The sequence below is a fragment of the Rhinolophus hipposideros genome (assembly GCF_964194185.1).
Source record: "Rhinolophus hipposideros genome assembly, chromosome: 26".
NCBI classification, from domain to species: domain Eukaryota; kingdom Metazoa; phylum Chordata; class Mammalia; order Chiroptera; family Rhinolophidae; genus Rhinolophus; species Rhinolophus hipposideros.
In genome coordinates this window covers 2,670,826-2,691,688 of record NC_138072.1, presented here as the reverse complement: position 1 = coordinate 2,691,688, position 20,863 = coordinate 2,670,826, and the positions used below count along the sequence as shown (strand labels likewise).

Below are 20,863 nucleotides of genomic sequence, written 5' to 3'. Positions count from 1 at the left end.
GCTCCAAGTTTAGAAGAGAGGGTTTTATAGATAAGAAGGGCCAGTGTTTCTCAGGTCTCAGATTTTCACTGTGCCAAAATGGGCCAAACATTACTTCAGATCAAGGGGTTGGTAGGCTATGGCCTATGGGCCAAATGTGGCCACTGCCTGTTTTTGTAAATAACAAATTATTGAAACACAGCCACTCCTCTTCCTATATATATCGTCTGTGGCTGGTTTGCCACCGCAGTTGAGTAGCTGTGACAGAGATTGTATGGCCAGGGAAGCTTAAAACATCTCTCTGGTGCCTTACAGAAAACGTTTGCTGCTCCCTGCTTATCAGATGGAGTGATTCAGGTCCTTTTGTTCACTCCGTCATCGGTATTCTAAGGAATTGACAATAGTTAAAACGGTACATCTTTTCACTCTTCTCTCTTGTTCTTACTTAATTTTTCAAGGTGCTTTTCTGTTTGCATCTTCTTTCTGGAATGTCACCCTGTTGATCATCTGTGGGAGAATGTAGGTGACACGGAGACACCCAGGGTTTCTGCAGTGGGGTGTTGAGGCAGCAGCGAGGGTGGGAGGTGTGCTTTCCCACACAGTGACCAGAACAAGAAGCCCTTGAAGGGTCACATTCGAGCTTATTTCAGCACGTAGCACACACTGAGACTGGTTGGCACAGACTCTAATTCAACGCCACGAGCTCCGGGAGCCCTTTGTTCAGAAAGGCTTTTAATGAACTGTGTGGCAACCACCAAGACCATTGGAGTTTGAAGTTAGCACCAAGCCAACATTTCATGTGTGAAGACAGGTTATTACAATCATTCATTTTAGGGCATCCAGTCTGCTGACTCTTTTTGGCTGTCCCTAAAAAGTCAGAGGTACTTCAGCCACGTCTGTTTCCAAACCCGAAATAACTTAGACGTGGCCTCAGCAGCACCCGAGCTCCGCATTAGTTACACTGGCTTAGGATGGAAATGTTCACAGGCATCAATCACCACGTTCAAGTTTTACTGCCGCGTAGGTGTTGTCAGGAATATGAAAAAAATGTGCCCCGTCTTTGTTCCCAAGGAGCACTGGAGAGGGCGGCCTGGCACTCCCATCGCTTCAGCAATCCCCTGTCAATCACGGGGCGACTGCTGAAATCCAGTGTGCAAACTCATTAGTTTGGAAGGTGTTATTTTTGGGCTGGAAGTAGATGCCTGCAGTGCCTCTGCAGTGCTGTGTGCACAGCCTCCCAGGCAGGAGCGGTCTTCAGCTTCCAGGTTCTTCTCCCGTTTCCACCGCGCTGGGCTTCCCAGCAGTCATTGCAGCCGCCGAGCGGCTACACCTTCCCGAAGCCCCTCCCCCTGTGCACGGGGCCTCTCGGTCTGGGATGGGAGGGCTCAGGAAAAGAAAAATCTGTTGGGAAAAGCCTCCCTGCTACATCTTTTTCAGTCTAGAATTGTCCTGTTTGAATTTTAAGTGCCTTCGGAAGACAAAAACATTTAATAGGAAGTGTTCATGAATTCTCACGTGGCCTTTTTAATCATTTGTCCCCACTGCCAATAATTTCTAAAGTCTGTTTGATCTCTGTGATTGGAATTATTCTATCACGTTGAAGGAGTTTGAAATAGATGTTACATCACATCCCCTTAGACTCAGAAATGTCTCAATCGGATGTGAGTGTCAGAATGTCACACATTGTGTTTGCTTAGGGCCAGTCCTCCCACACTGGAGCTTGGAATGATCATCCTGGAGCATCAGTTATACCTGAAGACTTGTTTTTGGGAAAATGTTTTGTGTAATGAAAAGAATGAAAACGTGTTCTCATCTTTTAAACGAAATGGTAGACTTTGAATGAATTTGTCCCACACCTGGACTCGCTCCTGGTTCCAGCCCCAGGTTTTCATGCTCATGGAAGCAGTGCCCACATGCTTAGAACTCTGTTTCCATAGCGTTTCCTCCAGAAGAAGCAAGATTTCCGTTAGTGCAAGACATTGCTGTTTTCCATGCTGTGTTATAACGGGTTTAGAGGGAAGGAGAGGAAAGAGTACAATTTGGAAGACTTGTAAGGGCCTTGTAGTATTAGCTTATTTTACCGTACAGTATAGGATTTGGGATTTGCTAAAACAAACACAAATTTATCCTGTATAATGCTTTTAAAGATACCCACATTTTGGCATTTTTAATGACCTACTGGCTTTTGTAATTTAAACTATGTTAAAAAGTGTAACTTTAGCCTCAGAATTCAGTCCCGGAATTTAATAAGGCAAAACCAAAATATTAATAGAAAGTTTGAGTTAAGCAAATTCACTGGGAAGTGCGTTATAGTAAAAGCCACTACACTGATTTCAGGAAGTCCGTATATGTGAGCGATGATTCATTGGATGATGTGTGCTCATGTTGATTTTGGGTCTGTGGCCCCATGATTAATCCAAGGACTCCGTTCCATCTTCTATAAAGTCTTTGCATCGATGTACATTAAGTGGAGGGTAAAACTGAACCAGCAGGTGTCAGCAAGAACCATTATAAAAATGTTAGTTGTGATTAGCTCAGCCTTTAGTTTGTTACTTTTTAGTGATGCTTCCATGTAAAACAACTTGAAAATGATATTTCAGTGGACATCTGCATTCTAGTGTGGAATCCTTTCTCAATATGTATCAATGTTAACGGGAAATGATCAGTGTTTTAGAGAACACGTCTGAAGTATAGCAACAGCTCTAAAAAGATTTAGTTCAAAGAAAAAGATGTTTGCCAACTGCTGTGAACTTTGCTTCCTTTCAGTGTCTTGAAAAAAACTCCAATAAATTATCCCATATCAAAAAAGCTTGCATTTAACAGTTTAAAGATTTCTCTGTTTATCCGTGTTCTGCTGTTTTCAATATTCCATTCCTGTTGACTAGTTAAGAACCATATACATATTATGGGAATCCGTCCTCATAATAGACTTAATTTTCCCCTGAAAATACTGCATTTACATTCTTTCAGCATACAGTGAGCTCTTTTATTATATTTTAGACCTATTCTAATTCATTGAATAGGGGAAAATAATGTCTAACGTCTAGTTTTCTACAAAATTAAAAGGTTCATTACATGTCTCAGGTTACTATAACTTTTATTAGAAATCTTATCTCTTTATTTCCTTCCCCCTCACTTGCTGACTTGACAGAACTACAAACCCAATAGGCAAATATGACATCCAGTTTTGTGATCATCTCCTCAGACTAATAAACAATAAAAGAATGACTAGGGAGCACATCACTGAGACCTCTGGGAAGGTGTGTGGGATGCAGGATGACCGAGGTACTTGCATTTTCTTAGTTCTTGTCATACCAAACAATGACCTATTTTATATGCATCTCTAACTTGTTAAAATCTAATCTTTCTCAGCAATCCCATTCCTCAGTATTTACTCAAGTGAAATGAGAAGTTGAACCTGTATGTAAACATTTAGAGTGGTCTTACTTAGAATTGCCCAAACTGGAAACAACGCAAATGTTCTTCCGTGGGAAAATGGGTAAGCAAAGTGGTACATCCATACAATGGATGCTTAAATGCCCCTAATTTGCGTTTATCTGTGTTTCCTTATGCTTAAATTCAGGGCTTGCTATTTGGGCAGGAATATCACGGGAGTGCTTTCTTCTAAGGGCGTTGTGTCTGGAGACACATGATTTCTATTTAACTTTGATCTTTTGGCCAAGGTGATGTCTGCTATGTTCTCTACTGTAAAATTACTTTCCTTTTGTTAATAATAAATACTTTTTACGTGTGTGGGGAGACACTTTGAGACACAGTAAATAACTTGTTCCACTAGTTTAGGATCCATTGGTGATTCTTGCCTGAATCAGTGAATTCCCTGAAGACTGGCAAATAGTGATTTTTAAAATTCCATCATGCTTTCTTTATTAGATGACTGTCTTGTAAGGAATAACTTCCCCGTTTTCCCCTGTTTATTAATTTATGTATTTATGGACTCATAGGTTCCTACTTCATTCAATGGATTATAATGTTACTCTCAGTTGTTGCAGGTGTGGCCAGTGGGAATGCTCCAAGCTGGAGCCATGCCTGTGACATGTCCACATTTTCTTTGTCCAGTGCCATTTTTTCTGCCACAGCACGATGCTTCAGGCTCAGCTTGTATCTCCCCAGCCCCAGCCCTGTAGTTCACAATCTCTCCAAAGAGCCCTGACTCATGTAGGTGGAAAATGGCATTTGGAAACCAAGATTGAATGCTAGATGAGTTTAATGATTTTCACTATAAACACTGAGCTTGTAGTGTGCTAGAAACATCCATCATTCTCTTCAAAGATCTGATAGTTATCTTGGTAGCTCTTAGAAGCTTACTCATAATGACCCAGAAATGTATGAATGAACTATTGAAGCTGGGAACTTCTGCTTAATTTTCTTTGCCTGGTTTGATATGGAAATCTTGCCTGATTATGGGAAATACTGGATGACTCAGTCAGTTAAATGGAGACTAGAGGGTGAGGTCACAAATATTCCTGTTGAATGGTGACTTTGGGGCCAAGAAAAATATTAGTTCTGGATCTCAGTATTTCGACTCTGCCAAGTATCAGTCACCCTAAAATTTCCATGGTACCCTTTCAGTTTCAAGGTGTCGCATGTACATAGTAATAAGCCAGCTTTCTTTTGGATGAGAGCAGTATTGCTATTTTAATAAGGCCGATCCTCTTTACTGTTATTCATAAGTTGTAGCTATTTTGGTCAATAGAGATACATCTTATTAATATTTTCTCATAGAACATTTAAATGTTACATGTAACTAGAGATTTTACAAATACCGTGATGATTGAAGGGCAACTTTATTTCAAGAAAAGGAAACTATTAAATAAGTTTGCACTAGTATACTTCAACTCTATAGAATTCTAAAAAATCAAGAAAAGAAAAACTTCCAAAACTGTTTATCCGAAATCTCTCTTCAGATTGGTATGTGTGTAGTTTCATATTTGAGATTTCATATTATGTCAAGAATTGGTTGTAGAGAAACTGGATAGCAGGATGGAATTATTATATGTTAGGAAATAAAGTATTTTTAAATCAATAGAATATATACATACCCTTTGTTAGTCAAATTGGATTTATTCTAAGTTTTAAATTAAATTAGAAGTTGAATTTGAAAGATTGTAAGATTGACTAGCCTTTATGTCTCTACCGTTAAGTAATTTTTGTTGTATGATGAAGTATTTTTCTTTCAGCATTTTTTAATATTAACTATAACTTAAAATGTTTTCTGTCTAATGGATATATATATATATATATACAATTTATTTTTTTGACAAAAATCAGGATCACAAAGAAAATGTACCAAGTGATTTTCTTATACATATATATTTAAGCCTCAGTTTTTTTACTCTTCTATGTAAATTTTAATGTTATACTTTGTAATTGACAAAGAATCAGGTTAGTGTTGAAATGTATATTGGTTTATTTTAAATCAGTGTCTGCAATAAATACTAAACTTTTAAAGGTGAAATTCACTGAGAATATCTATAGCATAGAATAAAGCTTATTTTGATTGAGATGTTGTCTAAGCTGAACATATTAAATGTGGTTGTTCAAATAATATTTAGGAAAAAGTATACACTCATGATTTAATTTGCTTATAATTTCTTCAGGGTATCAGCTTTAGAAAATTTATAAGTTTATTAAAATATGGGAACTAGAAACGGTGCAAGGTATATAAAGGTATGGTGCTGCAATGTTATTTCAGTGTTCAAAATAAGATGGTTATCTATCATAGTGTCATTGAAGACTATTATTTATTATTTATGGTGTATATAATATATCATGTTTTACTTATTACATTTTTTTACCAGGATCATATGAATATTGAAAATTTAGCTCACTGACAGACACAGTTTCTTAAAACTAAATAGTTTTTTCATTGAGTTAGCTTTTATATCTGAAATTCAGATTCCTAATTTTATAGTTTTACATTCTGCAAAATATTTGGCTATCCACAAGAATAGGGGAAGATAGTTTCACTTTAATGTGTGCTGAATTTGCTAATATGTATGAAAATATTTGTAGTGTTTGAACGATTTGGGAGGACTGGAACATGTTTTGAAAGAACTGTTTCAAACACATCCAAAAGCTTTCACTAATAAACAGCAAATTGGTATGACAATTACAAGACAGCATTTTGGACTCCTCCTCTTCCCCAAGGGTTCTACTTGGCAAGTGTTGGCTGTTTTAAACTTTATATATGAAGCCTTGCCCCTGATAACGCACCGTTAGGTTTCCTGCCTCATCCTTATTCTTGCCCTTCCTGACACCCAGCCTGCTTTGATTTCTCCTCTCATCTAGTTTGGAGGTGCCACCACCATGTCCTGTGTCCCTAAAGCTAGAGATGACTGTTACAGTCATCTTTATCTCCTCCTTTTCTGTCACCAGCCATATCTAATCAGTTACAAGTCCTAAAAGCTTAAGCGTGAGCAACTCTGAAATCTGTCCGCTAGTCCCTGTTCCCATTCGTTTTTTGTTCCTGCAGCAGATGTTTAGTGCCAGGTGCTGGCCGGGAAATCAGCAGGGGCAGAAGACAAGGTGTTGCCTTCACAGTACTTGCACGGTAGCAGAGGAGATACACAATGAGCAAATAACAAAATAAACAAGTAGAAACTGTTATCATTGCTTGTTAGAAACGAGAGTGATGAAGTGAAAGATGACCGAGCAGTACTGTGGGGAGGGGGTTAGGGCAGCCTTGATTTTCAGCCAGCCATTCAGGGATCCTGGGCCCAGAGGACAGAAGTGGAAAGGTCCTGACGCCGGCAAGAGCTTGGGCTTCCAGAGCCGAAGGGGGTTCAGTGAGAGAGACTGGGGTGAGCTGAGGTGGGAGGGGTGGGCCCGAGATTATCTACAGGGACCCACGGTTCTGGGCAGGGAATTGGGATTTCAGTCTCAGAGCACTCAGCATGTGGTAGGTGTATTTGTGTTTTTAAAATATCACTGTGAAGAGAATGGTGGAAAAAGAGAGACCAATTTGTAGGTCCCTGGTGGCGGTGAAGTGACACCTTGTTTTAGGTCGTATTAATGGTGAGAAAGGAACAAGGACAAACTTGAAATATATTTTGGAAATAGAACAAATGGCACTTACTGATGTGTTGGATATGGGAACAGGGAGATGAGGGAAAGGGAGGATGAATTTTTCCAGCTGGTTTTTGACGAGACCAGCTCTTCTGAAAGTGTGGTCTGTAGACTTCTGGATGGTGGGGTAGGGGCTCATGGGGCTCTTGATACTCTTCAGTGTGGTCTGCAAGGTCAAAACAATTTTTGGAATAATACTAAGACGTTATTTGTAAAACCACTGATGCCTTAGCTTGAATCAGTGCAGTGACACCACACTGTACTAGTCTTTGTTTCTTTCGCTGTTACACAATTGTAATAAATAAAAAACAGTGACTTTCATTTTAAAATGCCCTTGATGAAGCCGTAAAAGAGTAGTATTTCTATCAAATCTTGACCTTTGAGTACCTGTCTCCTAATAAGTATGATGAAATTGGAGGTACTCCTAATCATACTTGTAGACATGCCTTAGTGTAGTGCAATGTGTATATATATGGAGAGGCAGTAGAGGTGTCACAGTTGTACTTTAGAGCAGGGGGAACACCCCAAATAGCCTAGGGAATCAGGCTTCAATGAAAACAGTTGTGTTATATCACATTCCTAATGTAATCTTGCTGCCATGCTGTGTTATCAATAGCTAAAAATAACGAATAAAAACTTCATCAGGAAAACAAAAAAGAACCGAGAAACACTTGGCGTTGTGTGGAGTTAGTGCAGAGGCAGGTCCTGCAGGTCAAGGGCCCCGTGTCGTTTACGGTCAGTTCTTGATTCCTGTGAGGGCTGTGTCTGGTCTCCAGCCTGTGATTATGGAATTAATGGACTGAATGTTTCATAATCACAAGCAAAGCGTGTATAAAATAGTAAGTACCCTCCTATGAGGACTCTTTTAAGTTTAAACCTGGAAGTCCCGGTAAACGTGATAGTTGGACATACAGAACGAAAGAACTACCATTTGTAGGCTGTGAAAATGGACTGCATGTTAGGGGTTTGGACCGTCAAGCATAGTTATAGGGGTGTAGACCATTGAGTGTGGTTACAGGGGTGTAGACTGTCGAGCGTGGTTATCCGGGGTGTAGACTGTCGAGCGTGGTTATCGGGGGTGTAGACCATTGAGTGTGGTTACAGGGGTGTAGACTGTCGAGCATGGTTATCGGGGGTGTAGACCATCGAGTGTGGTTATCGGGGGTGTAGACCATCGAGTGTGGTTACAGGGGTGTAGACTGTCGAGCATGGTTATCGGGGGTGTAGACCATCGAGCGTGGTTATCGGGGGTGTAGACCATCTAGCGTGGTTATCGGAAGCGTAGCATGGTCAACCTCTTTGATCAGTAGGTACAATGGAGAAGAGAGAACTGCATCTCGGGAAATAGGATTTGCTCAGATACACTGCTTTGGAGAGTGGAGATGGCTGAGCCAGGCAATATTTGCACAGCTGAACAGAGCTTGGGTGGAGCAAACGGCAGGTCTGAGCGGATGGGCTCCCTTAACATATTCTTTTGAGCGTTAGGTACATGTCTATGCAGTGAGCAACGTGACCTGGTAACGAGCACACTACTTACGTGTCACCTTCCCATCTTTGCAGAGTTCTAACGTTCCTGCTCCTCGGACAATGGACGAACAGTCACAAGGGCTGCAAGGACAACCCGTCCCTCAGTTCCAGCCACAGGTAACTGGTTCCCATGCGCTCACGCTGACCTAAGTGTGTGCACCTGTGTTTAATATGTGCATTGCAGCCCCTTTGCGAAAGAGAGCAACCAGCGGGCTATGTGTGCATGTCCAAGTTTCAGTCAGAATCGTTTATGTATTTTAGAATACTTAGTATTTTAGAATACTTAGTCCTCGTGTCCAAACATGAAAAGGGGGCAGCTTTAGCGTGTCCTTTTCTTGGCCTGACCTGTGGGCTTTGAATGTTAGTATTAGGCTCAGAGAGAAAAAGCAAAGGTGAGGCCAGGCCCAGGATGGGGGTGCCTGTGTGTTTCGTACCTGTCCTTGCTTTGGCCGTGTGATCCTGGGTTGTCCACGCCTGCCTCACATCAATGCCCCCCAACTCTCTGACTAGTAAGTGGTATGTTTCTCTGTTATGCAGTTGCTTGTTTTTTTGTAACATAAAGTGAAGTAAAACACATGTCTCAGTAAAAAGTGAACACACACTTGAAATTCATCATGCAGCACCCAGCGTTCCTACAGACGCCCCAGGTCCCTGTGTAATGACACGTTTCAGGTAAAGGCGGGGCAGCTCCTGGCTTCGTTATCCTTTACGAAGGCCGCGTTTCTCAGCCTGCCGTTCAGAGGCATCCGACACTGTGTCTTGGTGTTTCTCTGCTGACCTCTCTCACTTGGGCTGAGATAGCAGTTCTGAAATTGTTGGAAGACTCGATAGGTGCAGGCAGGTAGGTTTAGGGGACGTGGGTGGACAGATACCTGTATGGCGGTCTTTCTCAGAGCCCCTCTGATACTCATGTGCATTTTGAATTCCCACAAAGAGGCCTTGGTTGTAATGTTTTCCAAACTTACTGGATTGTGGGACCCTTTCTTTTTTTCTTTTTCAAAGCACATGTATTGACTCCTCTCAGGGCGAGTGTCTGTGAAGCACAGTTCAGAAAACACTGCCCACCAATAACCATGTCTTCTGCCTCTGGGACTCTGTTCATCATGCTTCTTCTTCTCCTTCACCTTCCTCTCCAGTGTTTGAAATCCTGCCCACCTTGAGAGACCATCTAAAAGGCCGTCTCTTTCCTCGATTTCCTGAATGTAGTATCTTGTCCTGGAAACCTGATGATGCATTCCTTGTGTGTCTCTCCCAGTATTTCCCACATCTTTGTGTTGTTTCCTGTGGACATTCTCCTGATCTGTCCTGTTGGGTGAAGAAGAAGGCCTCTTCATTGAGGAGGAGGCCCCAGGCGAGTGCGGCCCCTCATGGGGAGTAGTGGACACCAACCAGGGACCCCTTCAGACGCATACGTGTCAGTCAGTCCTGTGCTGCTTCCTTTGTCATGCCCACCTGAATTCTCGCGTAGAGTAAGGCCAACATTTTAATTTCAGGATGGTTCTTGGTGGTTTTAAATGTACTCTGTCTGTTGTGTTATGGTGCTAAATGATCAAGATTAGAGAAGCAGTGTCTATCATTCAGATATAAACATGTCTAGTGCAAGTTTTACACATATACACAAACATTGTTGCTTCATATTGTTTCTAGCAAAGACAGTAAAAGAAGCACCTCTAAAAATTAGGTGTTTGCATTATCATTTTGAAAGTCACAGTTTTGAATAGCCCTAAGTTTCAAAGGAAGAAAATAAAGCACTTTATTTTTTGTCTCCTCCTGGCTCACCCACCAGGAAAGGTCGGGTGGCAGTGGGAGGCAAAAATGAAAGTAATCATTTTCCTACGAGACACTCAGCTACCACACAGCATGAATTTCAAGGTTATGTACGTGGTTCTGCATCTCTTGTCAGGCTGTTCCCTCCCTGTATGCCTCCTGCTGCAGCTCCTGTGTGGGTGGGTCAGTCGGGGAAGGGAGGGGGTCTGCGCCTCTCTCTTCACACTGTGGTGTGAGACAGCGCAAGAAAGATGACCTGAGAAGAGCTTATGGGCGTTATTGCTTATTAAGTCTTTGAAAAATGTGTCTGCTCTCAGGAGCAGTACTTTAAAAGGCTGGGAAAGGACAGCCCCTGCTCGGGGGTTGACAACCTTCTTTTGTTTTGTTCCACACCACTGGCCCGAGGAACGTGGGTGACATGGCAACAGATGGTTAGCTGAGTGACTTCTTCCACGTCTGTGATGGTAACAGCGTGGACGTCAGCAGAAAGCCAAGGCAGTCAGCCTTCTGAGTGCCGTAGACCCGTTCTCTTACAATGATGAGTAATGTACATTCTTGGCGTAGCTTTCCTGGTTTTTGTTCCGAGATGCGTACTCTGAGCTCGTAATGCACGTGCGTCGTGAGCCATGGCGAGAAGGTGCACTGGGTCCCTGTGCAGTGCTCCTTGCTCCTGCTGGCCCAGCACTGTGTGATTTTGTCACGCTTGTCCCTAGGACCTCACTCCTTACCATGTCCCCTGTCCCCATACTCTAGCTGGCGTCCTTTGTGCTATTCCCTGAGCACACCAGGCCAATTCTGTCCTTCAGACATTTTCTCCAAATGTTCTTTCTGCTCTTTCCTTCTGGTCTTTTAATCTCACCGTAAATGTCACTTCCTCAGCAAGGTCATCCTTAATGACCCAATCTAAAATAACCAGCCACTCATCTTCCTGCATGGTACTTAAGGTGCAGAATAGTACTAGGTATGTTAGGGATTTGTTCATTGTCTTTGTATTATGTATTTGTTTGTTTAACCCCCTCCCCTGTTAATATTTGTGGAATAAATGTTCAAACACCTCTTCCCTCTGTTTCTCCCTGTCTCTGTGTTTCTCAGGAAGAGGCTTTTTCTTGCCATGTTTAATTTTACCGGGTGGTGCTGGTGGAGCTTGTGGGGCATAGGGGAGATAGGAGTCTTTGTCATTAGTTAACTATTCTGCTCATGATAAGCTAGGAAGATAACCAGTATTATTGGTTACATAATTTGGATATAGTAATTATTATGCTGGGTAGTATAACTAATGATGATTAAATGATACAAATACCAGGGTCTTATAAATGTTTAACTAGGTAATTGGTTATATTTAGTCACTCATTTTTCTTTTGCTATAGTGAATTTCCTCTTCGTTTGATTAAAAAGACAGTTGTAATGATTAATGGCATATTGTTCAAACTGGTGTAAATCTCTGACACTTAGTATCTTTAGGAATACATTACTGTTGAACTAGTTCAATACATTTTAGGGAGATAATTTTTCAAATAGGAAGAAGCATGAATCATTAGACTTTGCTGGCACATGCGGTGTTGTGTGTGTGTGTGTGTGTGCTTTGTTTTTTCAAATTGTTCAAAAAACAATGAAAATGTTTTTTCGTTTTCAAAGTGAGGTTTATATAAAATAATATATGACAGAGTTGTGTTAAATATTATCAAAAGGATATTCCAGTTTGTGTAGTTTGCAGATGGGTAACATCTTTTCCAAGATCATAGGATGAGCTTTATTGTTAACTAAAACTGAAGGGTATTTTGAAGTTTTGTTACTTTTAAATTTTGGAGAAATTCAACAATATTAATATAAAATATAAAGTAATTACTTTGCATAATTGGTAACATGAAAATCCTAAGAGGTAAATTGGCAGTAGCAATGAAAACCTTATTAATGATACTAAATATTGCAATTAATACTGGCTTGTACTTTAGATCATTGATACCAATACCTCTAGGAATTATCAGGACATAATTTTCTCCCTGGGGAGTCTGTCGAGTCCATGCTGTGACTCTTTTAATTTCCCCAGAGAGAATCATCATCATAATGTTATCCTGAATTATCTTACTGCTTAAATGTCCTTGGCTTCAAATTTAAAGCAAATTAATTTAGTCCTAGGAAATTATTAATTGATTAAAGAGTCTGCACCTGTGAGAAGAAGAGCCAGTGGCACAGCAGAATGAATTTTGTTTTAAAAAGAAAAGTATTTATGTGAAGGAAGCAGTAAACCCAGACTGACATGTGGAAGTTAATTCCCATTAGTTAGGCAGCTCTGGTGTTGTGTGGGTTCAGATCAACACGAGATTCATTAATAAGGACCCAGAACTCTCAGGCTGCTGTGTAGGGCTTCATTCACGCTAGGGGGTGATTTCTGAGTTGTCATCTGTAATTTTGACTATTTACGTTTCTGAGATTTCAGAATGCTTTTATAATATAACCTCTGAGTGTATAGATTCAGATATCTCAAGAGGCTAAACATAATGATTTACTACAAAAATGGAGTATGAATGCTTCCAAAATCAGTTCTAATTTTGCCCTTTAAAGATTTAGGGGTGTCTCATAGTTAGTAATTAAGAAGTAAACTAACATTAAAAAACAATCTATAGGCTTATGCCATCCATGTTAATTAGTTATATTTTAAGACTTCTTCCAAAAATGAATTTGTTTGAAAATACTGACATGGGGTATGTAGTCTTTGTTTAGTAATTTTAGAAGCTGTCGTGTGCTGAATTCACCACGCCCTTGCTCAGCGCTCTTTTTGTCACGGAGACCAAGCAGTTTCAAAGTCCTCGGGTTTACGGGCTTCTCTTCAGTTTGCCTGCAACCTTAAACTTGAAACGTGTTCCAACCAGATAACCTGGTTGCCACCCAACATGATTTTATGTTAAATGCCTCCCCCAGCCCCATAATTATTAAAAGGACTTTGAGCAGAATAACTATAGTTAGATATACTGTATTGTCACCCAAGTAGCCCATTACCCAAGGGGCTAGGCTGTCTCCATTCATGAATCAGGAAGCCAGTCCACATGATAAGTGGGGACTCCCAGTTGGAGGCAGAGCCCGGGGCTGGGCGGTATTAAAACTCCTAGTAAGTAGGCCATTGGCTTCGGGGAAGTCTAGCAGCAGACAGGCAAACTCCAGTTGTGACCCAGAGAAAGCGGGACCAGACAAGAAAATTGAGGTAGAGACTAAAGAATTTTCACCTGGAAAACTGAGGTCATTAAATGAGGCTCTCCAGACACGAGAGGCCTGCTGTGAGAGTGAGTTGGTAGAAAGGTGTCACTGCTGGCTCTCTTGGGGGTGGAAAGTCTTAAATGACACGGACACTGGTCATGTGCTCGCCTCTGTCCTAGGTGCTTACTCGTAACCTCACTCGGACACTGGTCGTTGGGCAGGCCCGTGGCACAGAAGTAGGAAACGAAGCTTGGGAAGCTTGCCCAGCTCAGAACGGCACTGAGCGTCGGAACTGGCTTTGAGCCAGCAGCCTGAGTCCAGAACCGGGCACCGTGGGACCTCACTGAGCTCTCCGGTGACAGCATGCCGAGGTCAGGCACTGGGGTGACACTGGAACAGTGACCAGTGCTTCGGTGTCCCTCGGCGTCAGTGGGTCACTGCCAGTCCTTTAATGGAGGTTCAAGGGAATTGGGTTTTGCGCTGGGAAGCTGATAGAGGCAGAGGCCTGGCCTCTCTGCGGAGGCCTGGAGTCTTCGCCGCTGCACTGCTCTGCTTGCTGCTAGGTTGTGCTCAGAGCCCATCCGTGGTCACGGTCATGCAGCGTGTACTTAAAGCTTTCTACGTTCAGGAAGGTCTTCCGCTGACATTCACTTATTCAGTACCTATTTATTGCTAAATAAGTAAACAGCTTCGTGGCATCTGGATCCAAACATAAAACTCGGTTTCTGCCTTTGAGAAACTCAGTGTGTGGAGGGAGAAAGGCATATGTGTACACAAGTAACCGAATTCCAGGTAGACCCAGAGCCTAGCTCAGTGCCCGAGTTGCTATACCTGTTTTTGGAGCTGTGTGGCTGCTGCCAGCTCCTCGGGGAGCAGAAGCAGGAGGCAGGAAAGCTGCCTGAGGGAGCTGCAGAGCCGGCCTCTGAACCTCCAGGTGGAGTGCCGGTTTGCCATGTGTGGAGGGCGAAGCTATTCGGGAGGCGTGGGGACCAGCCAGTGCCGTGCGTGATAAGGCCAAAGAGCGTGGGGTACTTGGGGAGCGAAAGGTGTGGCTGGCGGGTGAGGTCCACAGCCGGGCGCAGAGGTGACTAAGAGCCCTGTCACAGGTAAGGCCTCACTGTCCTTTTTTGTAGTGGGAGAAACACAGCAGCCGTGTTTTACTGAACGTTGGAGATCTACAGGTGACTCATAGGCAATCCAAAGCCACGTTGTGCAGCTCAGGGAAATACCTGGTCACGAAGGGACTGCAGGTGACTGAGACCCAGTTTACCCACCAAATTGAGAACGGGGAAAAGGCAGGTTAGTGATTTCGTTTGGTTTGTATTTCGTACTGATTTGAATCTCATTATTTTGCTGAGTGATTTTATTCCCAGTATAACTCAAATGCTAAATGAAAAAATTAGGGGGAATTGGACTTTATTCAAAAAAGAGAATAGAGCTCTTTCCTAAAAATAGTTCTTCTCTTGAGTGGGCACGCGTCTGATGATACCATCTTTTTGTTTCAAGCACCTATTGCAATGCTACCTACGGTGGGGTACAACACATGAGAATGAGGGGCATCCAATCCAGTCGCCCAGAATCACGACCAGGTGTGTGTAGCACCTGTCTGATGGTCTCCTCCAGGAGTCCTCCTCCTACACAAGCTTGTTTGTATACAAATTGCAGTGTAGCAAAGAGACGCACGGGTAGTCACGTGCAGCTATGCTCCTTCTCATGTCAGCTCTCCACGTCTACACTGGGTGACAGGACATGGGAGCAGATGAGACAAGCTGTCACTCACCCACACTGTCCTTTGAAGAAATGCCATGGGGGGAGAAAGGTTCGGCAAATGGGCTGTGAAGTTTACATACATTGCCCACTGTTAAACAGATTACGTCTAATGAAGTGTCTAATGCTCAGGCCATATCAGCCTAATCCTTGGTGGCAGTTCATCCCTCAACTGCCAAAAAACACCGCCCTCTGGCCCTCTCTCGCCACTCTGGCCGCCAAGCATAGGGAGGTGCCCGGTCTTAATAAACCAAGACAGTGTGTGATCTGACATGCAAATGTAGGTCATTGCATATGTAAATGTGTGATTACAGACCTGAGTGCCAAAACACATTAGTGAGACTTTGCTCTCAGCATGCGGCTGTCTGCCTGCCTTAGCGGGTCACGCTGATATTTGTCAGTTATTGCGCAGACAGAAGATGGAATTCCCAGTCACATTTAGGGGATATGGACTGGGGGGTTGTGTTCCTGCTCATGGAGCTATGTCGTACTGCTGAGATGGACACGTTTTCATCAGGAGAAAGAATGGTCTGTACCTTTATCGGAGAGGAAAGGGTTCTGTTTCTCAGATGCTGCAGATGAGCCTAGTGTGTCAGTTCTTTTTAGAAAAAGCTTTCTTAGAAAAGCACAGGCAATTAAAAAAATCTCTTCCAATGAAACTTTTATTTAAAGTTAAGAAACAGATTACAACAAGAAATCTTAAAATGAGTAATAGCATGGCAAGCTGTCTCCCTTCACTTGATAATTTTACTTTTCTTTTTCTTATGGTATATACATACTTTCATTTTCATTTCATTTTTAGCATGTGTTTCTATTCCCAGTTTTTTTTTCCCATTAAAAAGATGACATTGAAAATCTCTGGGTCATCAGGTAGGGTTCCATAGTGCTGGGGCGTCAAGGAGGTGACTGTTTAGTAACCATGGCAGCAAAGCTAAGACTGCACTGGGTGGGGGTCAAGGGGACCAGGTTTGGTTTGATTGGATCTACTACAGAAAGTCAAGACCTTGAATTAGATGGCGTCTAAAGTCCTGCTATACAGGGCCTGTTGAGCTGGAGGCACCAAAATGGAGCCTTCCGTTGTTGTAGTAGTTGTTCCTGGTACTCGTTAACAGGTGCTTATGGGCTTATGCTTATTGAATGAATTTGTGGCATTTCTTGTATTCTGGTTATTTCTCATGTCTTAAAGGGAGAATGGCATTTTTTCTTGTCCATGTTTGGACTTCCATAGGAAAGAAAAGCAATGCACAATAACAGCAATTATTTCCCCTTTTTTTCTCTTTTTGAGAAACACTGTATGTGAATCACAGTGCAACTTTAGAAGAATTTTGCAGAGTTTTCGGTAGCATGATAGATGTGTTGAAATTAGCAAGATAAAATGTATGAGGGGTTAATATAAAGTACTGCCTATATGTAGCCTTCTGCATGAGTGATGGGGTCACCTGAAAGCAGGCCTGTTTGAAGGACTAAGAGCTCAGGTTGGATTTGATGTTTATGAACCAGTGCTCTTTGATTGCATTGTTAGGTGTTCAGCCTCCTTAGACGGTGCACAAGTCAGGCCCAAGAGAATGTCACGTTTCTGCCATGTTGGTGCGGAGAGGGGAGAAGGTCGGGAAGGATATGAGCAGAGCGCTAAGTGGTCTGGAGAGAGTATTTATCGATAATCCAGGGGTCTTGAAAAGGCCCATGCATGTTTAGCCAGAAAACATGTTATAGAGTATTTTATCATCATTTCTACAGGTGCAGATGCCACAAATAGATTGAGTGTCGTGAGGAGCTTAGAAGGCCGTATTCCTTGGGTGTGTGTTGTAACCTCAGCAACACAGTGTCTGACTGTAGTGGGTGTTCATTAGCATTTACCCTGTGACTGAGTGAATGAATAAATGAGTCCTTGAACAAAAGAACGGGGACGATGAATAACATTTCTAAGGCATTGGCTTTTGGCTCCCCTCTCCATATGCTAGAATCTTCTCTCACAGCACAGCAAAGAGCCTCTTCCACGTGCTTGGGTACGCTCTTTTGAGCAGGAAACACTTCTGATTCATCTCTTTCTCTAGCCGCTCTTACAAGTGCCTGGAACATAATAAGGACTAAAAAGTGTTAGTTTAAAAAAAAATAACTTTTTCCATTAACAACAAAAAAATATTGTTTAAAAAAGTAATTATGTACTAAGTGAAAGAAACCAATCTGAAAAGGCTTCATCCTATATGATTCCAACTGTGACCTTCTGGAAAAGGCAAAACGAGACAAAAAGATCATTGGTCGCCAGGGGTTGGGGGAGGGAGTGGTGAACAGGCAGAGAGCACAGAGGCTGTTTGTGGCAGTGAAATGACTCGTTACGACACTATAATGACGGATAACGGAGCATTATACATTTGTCCAAACCCACAGAATGCGCAGCACCGAGAGTGACCCTAATGTCACTGTGGACCCTGGGTGACGATGATGTGTCCATTTGGGCTCGTCAGTTGTGACAAAAGTACCATTGCTGGAGCTGTTGATAACGGGGGCCTGTGCGTGTGAGGGGGTCAGGGGGTATGTGGGAAATTTCTGTACTTCCCACTCACTTTTGCTGTGAAACTGAAACTGCTCAAAAAAATGAAGTCTTTTTTTTTTTTTTTTTAAAGTAATGATGTGGCAGTTAAGTCCCTGCCCCTGGAAATGTGCTTTGTAGAAGTTAGGTAACTGTCAGGAAGCACACAGGTATTCATGCATTAGTTGGCAGGTTGGACAAAATGAATATATATATTTATTTATTCCACTTCAACTCAGAGGTACTTTGAAAAAGAAAAGAATTATCAACGAAGTACTCGCTTGCCCAGGACGTGTTTGTTTGCTGTGAATTAAGACAATTCATAGAGAGTTCCTATCCAGAATTTCAAAATCCTTCTCATCCCCTGACATTTCATATCCCTCTTCTTCGACTGAGTTCTTTCTTTTTAGCTCTTTCTGTCTCACACACTGTATGTGTGTGTTTTCACATTCACCTTGTTTATTATTTTTCTTCCCCACCAGAATACAAATCCTTTGAGTGTAGGGCCGTCTGTCGCTCGCCTGGCTGGAACAGGGGTCAATAACTATTTTTTGAACGAATGGGTATCTGCAAGCTTCCCATAGGTCTCACCTACTTATGTGTAAACAATCGAAGGTTGCGTGTATATTATGTGACTGAAAAATTTTCTGACTTTTTTTAATTACAGAAGGCCTTGCGACCAGATATGGGCTATAATACATTAGCCAACTTCCGAATAGAAAAGAAAATCGGTCGCGGGCAATTTAGTGAAGTTTATAGAGCGGCCTGTCTGTTGGATGGAGTGCCAGTAGCTTTAAAAAAAGTGCAGGTAAGATGATTTCAATTCTATAAATCACTGTAATGTTATACTGTGTGAATAACAAATAGGGAAAAGTATGTCCTGATAGATTGGGAATTGACCGTCCTACGTTGGGAATTCTAGGAAGGAATAATGACTGTACTTTAAAAGCTCGAATTGAGGGTAATACATAGTGGAAATTAATTTTTAGTTTTACTGTTGCCTCTACGCTTTAAAATTTTAGCTGGTTTTGTTCACCCGGATTCAGTAATGACTGAAATGATCCTAGAAAAGCTTCCGCAACTCTAGATTATGTGAGGCATGGCTCCATGGACCTGTAACTAGACGTCGTATCCTTAGCTGGAGCTGCAGCTGGAGGCATCACGGTAGGAGATTAACAAGTAGCAGTGAAGGTCAGGGTGAGGCATGAAATTAATATAGAGACCACACTGGCAACAAATGAAAGAAAAAATGAAGCAGATCAAATTAGGGGCCTGATGTCGTATTTCAAATCTCCATGGTGCATTTGTATCATTTTAGAATCCGTCGTGCTCTCCAATCCCGGCTCTTGTCTGTTTTCCTGGATTCCTTCCTGGATTCTTACTTAGCATGTCCACCCCCACCCTGGCCCGCAGTGCTCTCTGGCCAGAGCCCGGGAAGTTTCCTCACCCTCACAAGCCCGGAAACTCTAATTCACTTGCCCTCTGGTCAAGAAGACACACGTCTCTCTGTCTGAGTACGTTTGACCTTGTACAGTTGTCCTTGTGTCTTTCGGGGGGGTTGCTGTTCACACTTGCCCGTAACCTTCCCACTTCCCCCTGCAGCCCTGACACCTTTTCTGTGTGGAAATCTGTGAAACCCAGGTTTCCTTTTCTTTTTTTTTTTTGGTTTTAACTTTTTAGAGGATCAGTACACTTTCAACAGCCATTACAGAGATGAACAGTTTCACTTACATTTTTAAGGAAATAGTAAATATTTATGAGAGATTTTATATAGCATATATGTTAGATAAAAAGAATAATAGAGACACCCTCATATCTTCCACTCAGCTTTAGAAATAAAACATTAAAGATAATTTTGACCCATGTCTGCCACTTCCTTCCCTTAGAGGTAACTGTGTCCTAAATTTTATCATTCCTTTGCTTTCTGTACAGTGTTCCCCACATCTGTAGGCATTTTTAAATAAGTCTATTTGCTTGTGCATTGTTTGAACTTTGTATAGATATCGTCCCATGATCCTTTGTGCTGCTGTGTAGTTCTCAGTGGTTGTCTTCCCAGTTGTGCTGTTTAGGTTGTTCAGTGTTTGCTGCTTGAACAACACCTCCATGATGCCCACATGTGTCTTTCCTGGTGCAGACGTCTGCCCAACGATCTGGGATGAGACACGTTAGAACTTCCATCCAGATGCTCAGCTTCATCTTCCAGGCCCTTCGTTACTTTGTCCTACACCATCAGGTTCCACGTTTTCAAAGCCTTTGAAAACCTGAGCTCTGCTGGCTTTCCTGCAGGTCTGCCCGGGACCTGTATGTGGGAAGCAGGTATGGGTACTGAATGCAAGTTCCTTCTCTGAACTCATAAGGGCTCTGAGCCCGCAGCATATGGCGGGCGGCCCTGACCAGTCTCTCTGAGATCAACCCACAGCCTCATGATCCATTCGCCAAAGCAAAGACGGTGCCTTAACTGATGGGCCAGTTTTGAAATTCTGGGTGCCAGCTTTGCTTCTGTCTCTCCCTGCCTCCCTTTGCTGCCCCCTGAACCCCCCCCCCCCCCCCCCCCCCCCCCCCCCCCGTCCTTCTCTTCACGGATTCGCTCCACTGGTTAATGATCACAGTGTGCAAGGCTTCGGGAGTTGAAGAGAAACAAAGTAGCAGGACTCATGGTATCCCACAGAAGTGGAGCAAAGACACCTCCAGTCAGCGGTGGGTGCCCTAATGGGAGCACGGGGTAGGGGCAGGTAGGGATGGTCTTCACAGGGAATGTGAGCTGGTCTCTGGTCTCAGAACCTCGGTTCTTTGCGTTGGAAGGTTGTCAAAGAATTGTTCTGATCTGGTACATGTAATTCTTTGTATTGTACTCAGCTCATTGATTAGAGCTACAATTGGAATTGGTTTTTATTTTATCAATCTTATGACATGGTGTGAAGAGGTGCAACAGTTGAGGTCAATGAAGAGTTGGCGTCGAGAAGGCAGTGAGCGAGGTGCTGGGGCAGACTGGGTGGGGGAGGGGAGGAGTCCATC

The 20,863-nt window shown here is 42.6% G+C and overlaps 1 protein-coding gene across 2 annotated transcripts in view; it reads left to right on the top strand.

Moving 5' to 3' along the window:
• The window catches only part of NEK7 (NIMA related kinase 7), a 103,038-nt gene that overhangs the window by 25,750 nt on the left and 56,425 nt on the right, over positions 1–20,863 (top strand). For both annotated transcript variants that reach the window (XM_081039340.1, XM_081039339.1), the window contains exons 2-3: positions 8,626–8,709; positions 18,516–18,656. In XM_081039340.1, coding sequence (XP_080895466.1) covers positions 8,653–8,709; positions 18,516–18,656 — 198 coding nt within the window. In that variant the 5' untranslated portion in view covers positions 8,626–8,652. The remainder of the gene's footprint in view (positions 1–8,625; positions 8,710–18,515; positions 18,657–20,863) is intronic.